The sequence below is a fragment of the Helianthus annuus genome, chromosome 13 (assembly GCF_002127325.2).
Source record: "Helianthus annuus cultivar XRQ/B chromosome 13, HanXRQr2.0-SUNRISE, whole genome shotgun sequence".
Classification (NCBI taxonomy): domain Eukaryota; kingdom Viridiplantae; phylum Streptophyta; class Magnoliopsida; order Asterales; family Asteraceae; genus Helianthus; species Helianthus annuus.
The window spans coordinates 77,240,279-77,245,818 of record NC_035445.2 but is presented as its reverse complement, the minus strand read 5'-3'; the positions used below and the strand labels follow the sequence as shown (position 1 = coordinate 77,245,818).

The following is a 5,540-nucleotide window of genomic DNA, read 5'->3' as shown; positions in this document are numbered from 1 at the left end:
AGAGAAGGCTCTTGAGCTCCAGAGATGATCAGAAATGCAGAAATAAGGTGTGGTTACAAAGTCGCAACACTAAGGCCTTTTATAGTGTTCTTAGTGGCTTAAGATCATGCCACACAACTCTACCAACAGTCCCTGATCATCAATACACGTCCCTAGAGCCTAGGAGTCATTTAGGGGTCGCCCATGCTGAGAAATAATGGTTTTAAGTCGGTTAAAACACCAAACAGTGCTGCTGCCAACGTTTTCTGCATTTGGGAGTCTGACGCGGCCCGCTTAAGTTTCTTCTAATCTTTACGCGGCCCGCCTGAACCCTGCTGTTAGATTTCGAATCTTTACCTTATTGACGCGGCCCGCGTAAGCCTTTGATAACTCTTACGCGGCCCGCCTGAGACCTGCTGTAAGATTTTTCAAATCTTTTACATTATTGCAGTTGGCTCTTGGCTCTTCGGAGGGGTAACTTTGCATTATGAACCCTTCTTATTTACGTACGAGGGCCTCGAGACTTTTACCCATCTTGTTAAGTCCTCGGTTACTTTGTTACTACCCGAAAAGTCATAACTTTCAATGTTGACGCTTTCAACCCCTCATGTACGAATTTGATCATAACTTTCTCATTTTACAACGAAACTTTATGAAATTTATATCGCGCATTCTAGTGAGCATAGTTTACCGTTACAAAGCCTCGGATTTGCTAAAGGGTCACTCAGAGGTATAACTTAAACATGTTGACACATTTAACCCCTGTAGTTTGTAATTCTTCACTTTCTTCCACATTTAGTTCCGTATGATCCATGATTCATTCGTTTGAAGCTATGAGGATCATGTAGGGTTACTGTAAAGTATATTTATCACTTGTTGACATTTTAACCCTTGAATTCACATACTTTCAACTTTTGTCAACTTTAGTCCTTCTATGGTATTCATTAACACGTTCAAGCTTATGACACGTGTCAATACATTATAGGACGTAAATTTTCGAGGTGTTACAATAGGAGAGATCAGGACGAGTGATGGTGAGATATTGTAGGGCACCTACGAGAGAGCGATAAAGAGTAGGATCATGAAATGGGTTGCCGGGAGAGGTGAAAACATCTTTGGATGTGAGAGAAGTGGCAACCGGTATTGAGTCAAGTAAACCGGCTCGGGTGAGAATGTCGTGAGCATATTTAGATTGGTTTAGAAATAGACCCGTTTTTGTGTGATGAACTTCGAGTCCGAGAAAGAAATTTAGGTGGCCAAGGTCCTTAATTTTAAATTCTTTGTTTAAACATGATGTGAAGTTGTTGATGAAATGGTCATTATTCCCGGTGATAATGATGTCGTCAACATAAACAAGAATATAAATTAAGATACCTTGGTGGTTGTAAATGAACAAAGATGTGTCGGCTCGACTGTTGCGAAAGTCACGATTGAGAAGAAAGGAGCTTAAGCGCTGAAACCAAGCACGTGGTGCTTGTTTTAAACCATAAAGAGCACGTTTGAATTTACACACATAGTTGGGTCGGTTTGAGTCTTCAAAACCCGGCGGTTATTCCATGAAAATGGTTTCGGCGAGATGGCCATTAAGAGAGGCGTTATTGACATCTAATTGCCTAAGGGACCACTTGTTAATAGTGGCGAGGCTAAGAATAACCCGAATAGTGGAAGACGTAACGACTGGACTAAAGGTGTGAGAGAAGTCTAGACCCGGTATTTGAGTGAATCCTTGAGCCACAAGACGTGCTTTGTAGGGATCAATGGATCCATTTGATTTATATTTGATTCTATAAATCCATTTAGAGCCAATGATGTTGGTGCTAGCGGGTCGAGGAACAAGAGTCCAAGTTTGATTGGCATGAAGAGCTTTTAGTTCGTCATGCATTGCTTGAATCCATTTAGGATTTTTGAGAGCGGTTTTGATGCCTTTAGGAATGTGGGAAGAGAATAAAGAGTGATGTAGAGGATGAGTGGTGGTTTGAGAGAGATTAGCAAAGTGTTTGGGTTTGAAGATCCCGTCCTTTGCACGAGTAGTCATGGGATGGGAGTTAATGGGTTGATTGTTGGTGGAGGTTGTGGTTGTGGATGATGCAGAAGGTGGAGTGGGTTGGTCGAGTTGATCGGATGGTAGGGAGCTTTGTGGGTCGGGTGGTGGGGAGTTTGGTGGGCTTGAGTGAGTAGAGGGTGAGGGGGCCGTGGGTAAAGGGACAGATGGTGGGCTGGGTGGAGAGGAGTGAGATGGGCTTGATGTGTTTGTTGGGCTGGATAAGGGTGAGGGAAGTGGACTGTTGGGAGGTTCAGCGAGAGGGTGAGAGGGTGGTATGTCATCACAGAAAGGTGTGGTTGGTTTGGGTGGGTTAGAGGATTTTGGTATTTTGGTATTGTTGGTGAGGGTGTTTGAGGGCTGGTAGGAGTGGGTATGTGTTCCTCAAAATTGGTAATGGGTAGGTTAGTATTGTTGGTTGATGTCGAATTTTGGTGAAAAGGGAAGATGTCTTCGTCAAATTTTGCATGTCGGGTTGTGTAGATACGACCCGATGTTGGTTCAAGACACCGAAAACCTTTATACTTAGGACTATAACCAATGAATATGCACAGAGCACTTCTTGGTTGAAGTTTATTTTTTATGTAGTCTCTAAGGTAGGGAAAAACAAGACAACCAAAAATACGCATGTTTGAGTAAGTGGGTGGTTGGTTGAACAAAACTTCAAACGGAGATTTATCGTCAAGAAGTTTTGTGGGTAGGCGATTTATAATATAGGTGGTGGAGGTGAAGGCATCAAACCATAGGTTGGGTGGGGCTTTGGCATTGAACATCATAGCCAGACAGGTTTCGGTTATGTGACAGTGTTTTCGCTCGGCCCTCCCATTTTGTTTGGGTGTGTGAGGGCACGATAAGCGATGATGTATACCGTGTTGTATAAAACATGTTTGCACTTGATGATTGGTGAATTCGGTGCCACCATCACTTTGAAAAACTTTAACATTAGATGAAAATTGATTTTGAACAAATGTTAAAAAAGTGGTGAGGATGGTGAAGAATTCGGACTTGCATTTTAAAGGATAGAACCAAGTGAAGCGGGAATAGTCATCGATGAAGATGACATAGTATCGATAGCCATCCGTGGAGAGCACGGGTGTGGGTCCCCAAAGGTCACAATGGATGAGGTCCAAAACATGTTGTGCACGTTTCAGATTTTCAATAAATGGTAGATGTTTTGCTTTTGATAATTCACAAGACTCACATAATCCTGGTTTAGGTAATATAGATGTAACAACAACACGACCAAGTTTGTTTAAGGTAGAAATTGTATCAAAAGAAACATGTCCTAGTCGACTAGGCAATTTATTGAAAGAAGCACGAAGGTGCGATGCAGAAAGCGCATCAATGGGAGACTTGTGACTTTGGGTAAGAACATAGAGACCATTTTCGCACGTGCCTTTAGCTAGTACCTTCGCTGTTTTTCGGTCCTGGATTTGAAAAAAATTATTAGAAAACAACACATCAACCGGAGAATCATTCGTTAATCTACTAATTGAGAGGAGATTTTTTGTAAGATTTGGAACAACTAAAACATTTTTTAACGTTATCAAATCATGTAATTTAGTGTTTCCAATATGAGAAACGGGTGATGATTTTCCGTTCCCAAAAGTAACACGAATGCTACCATTGTGGGATTTAGAATTGTGTAAACTATGAATTGAGGGTAACATATGTGTTGTTGCACCTGAGTCAGCGGTCCAATCTGGAGAGTCGGAGGCTACATTGCATTGAGCATGAAAAGCCTCGGCAAGATTGGCATCAAGTGAGACCGATTTTTGGGCAAAAAAGGCGAGTTGAGGGCAAGCACTCGCATATTGACCGGTTTGGCGACAAAGTTGGCAATGTGGAGGTCTTTTAAGAGGGGTTTTGGCCTCTAGAGGAAGAGCCGCGACCTCTTCCACGAGACGAAGAAGGAGTGCGGGTGTGGGAAGTTTTGGTTGGTTGGACATAGAAAGCGGCTTGGGGAGATTGAGGACCATGGAGTTGTTGAACAAACATCTCTTGATTCTCGACGTTAGCCAAGAGGTCACGAAATGATGGAGTCGGGTGAATGGTTCTTTGAGAGGTGGAAAAGTTTTCAAACGAGGCGCCGAGTCCACAAAGGAACCAATGGCGTTTGTCCTCATCGCTTATGGGATGACCTATAGCCGAAAGTTGGTCGGCTAAAGCTTTGAACTTTCGACCGAATTCCGAAACCGAAGAGGTTCCTTTTTGAAGGGTTCGAAGGGAATCTTTGAGAATGTGGATTCGTTCAATAGAGGAGTGGCTATAGGCATCAGCGAGGGCTTTCAAAACGGCTTTGGCGGTTGTATGTCCAATGGTTTCGGCCATGGCTTCTTCGGTTAGGGTAGAATTAAGTAGGAGAAGAACTTTCTGATCGGCTATTTGCCATTTTAGAAAATCGGGGTTGACCACGGTTTTGTTGTCAGTTAGAATAGTTTCAGATGTGGAAGGGTTGTCTCCGGTAACATGGCCGAGAAGTTTGAGATAGGAGAGAACCGGAGTAACTTGGTTCTCCCATGTAAGACAATTCGTTGAGGTTAATTTGATGTTAATTAGATGAACAAGGGAGTGGAGAGGGGTTGAAGTTGGATCGGCAGCCATGGGAGAGTTTTGGGAAGGGACCGATAGAAAAGAAAGAAGAAGATTTCTAGGAGAAAGGATCTTGCAATGTTTAGGCTGATACCATATGAAATCACAATGGCCAACTTGATTTTCACTACAAAGATACAACACTTTAAATACAAGTTACCGGACTAATAATAAGGAGAGAATTAATCCTCTAGACTAAGAAACTATTGACTACATAATTAGATTGAATACATTGATGAAGAGGAGGATATTGCTCCATGAAATATGCTATAGTTGAAGAAGGAGGATATTGCTCCATGAAATATGCTATAGTCTAATAATTACTCTGTCTCCGCTTTGGAATTTTAGAGGCTTCCGCCTTTTATCAGCATAGCTTTTCTACCTATCACAGGCAGCCTTGAGTCTATCTCTGATTTGTAAGATTTTATTAGTTGTTTCGAGGACAATCTCAGGTCCAGAGAGTTGTCTTTCACCAACTTCAGCCCAATTTACGGGCGTTCTACACTTTCTCCTGTATAAAGCCTCAAATGGTGCGGCTTTTATACTAGTGTGATAGCTGTTATTATAGGAGAATTCGTGTAGGATCGTTAGGCGTTCTACTCAGAATGAAAGGCAGAAACAGACATAATGAGTTGAATTCAGCTAGATTTACACTAATAACTGTCTTTGTATTGATTCTGAAACGATTACAGATCTGAAGACACTTCGACAGAGCTTCACCGTCGGAAAAATCCAAAGTAATTTCGTACCAACTGACATGGAACTAACCTCTATATATAGACACCTAATTCCGTATGAAACAAGCTTCACACGAGATTACATTCATGCGGAATTAAGACTCACACGGAATTAAATAATTCCGTACGGAATTACTACTTGACTTCTTCATGCGGAATTAGATCCTTTTTATGCGAAATTATATGCTTGA

General features: G+C 42.0%; 1 protein-coding gene across 1 annotated transcript; it reads right to left on the bottom strand.

Annotated features, from left to right (window-relative positions):
* Positions 1-1,528: 1,528 nt before the first annotated feature.
* Positions 1,529-2,014, bottom strand: LOC110901086 (uncharacterized mitochondrial protein AtMg00820-like). The gene has a single exon (XM_022147939.1). The coding sequence runs from the start codon at positions 2,012-2,014 to the stop codon at positions 1,529-1,531; it is 486 nt and encodes a 161-aa protein (XP_022003631.1).
* Between the last annotated feature and the right edge of the window lie 3,526 nt (positions 2,015-5,540).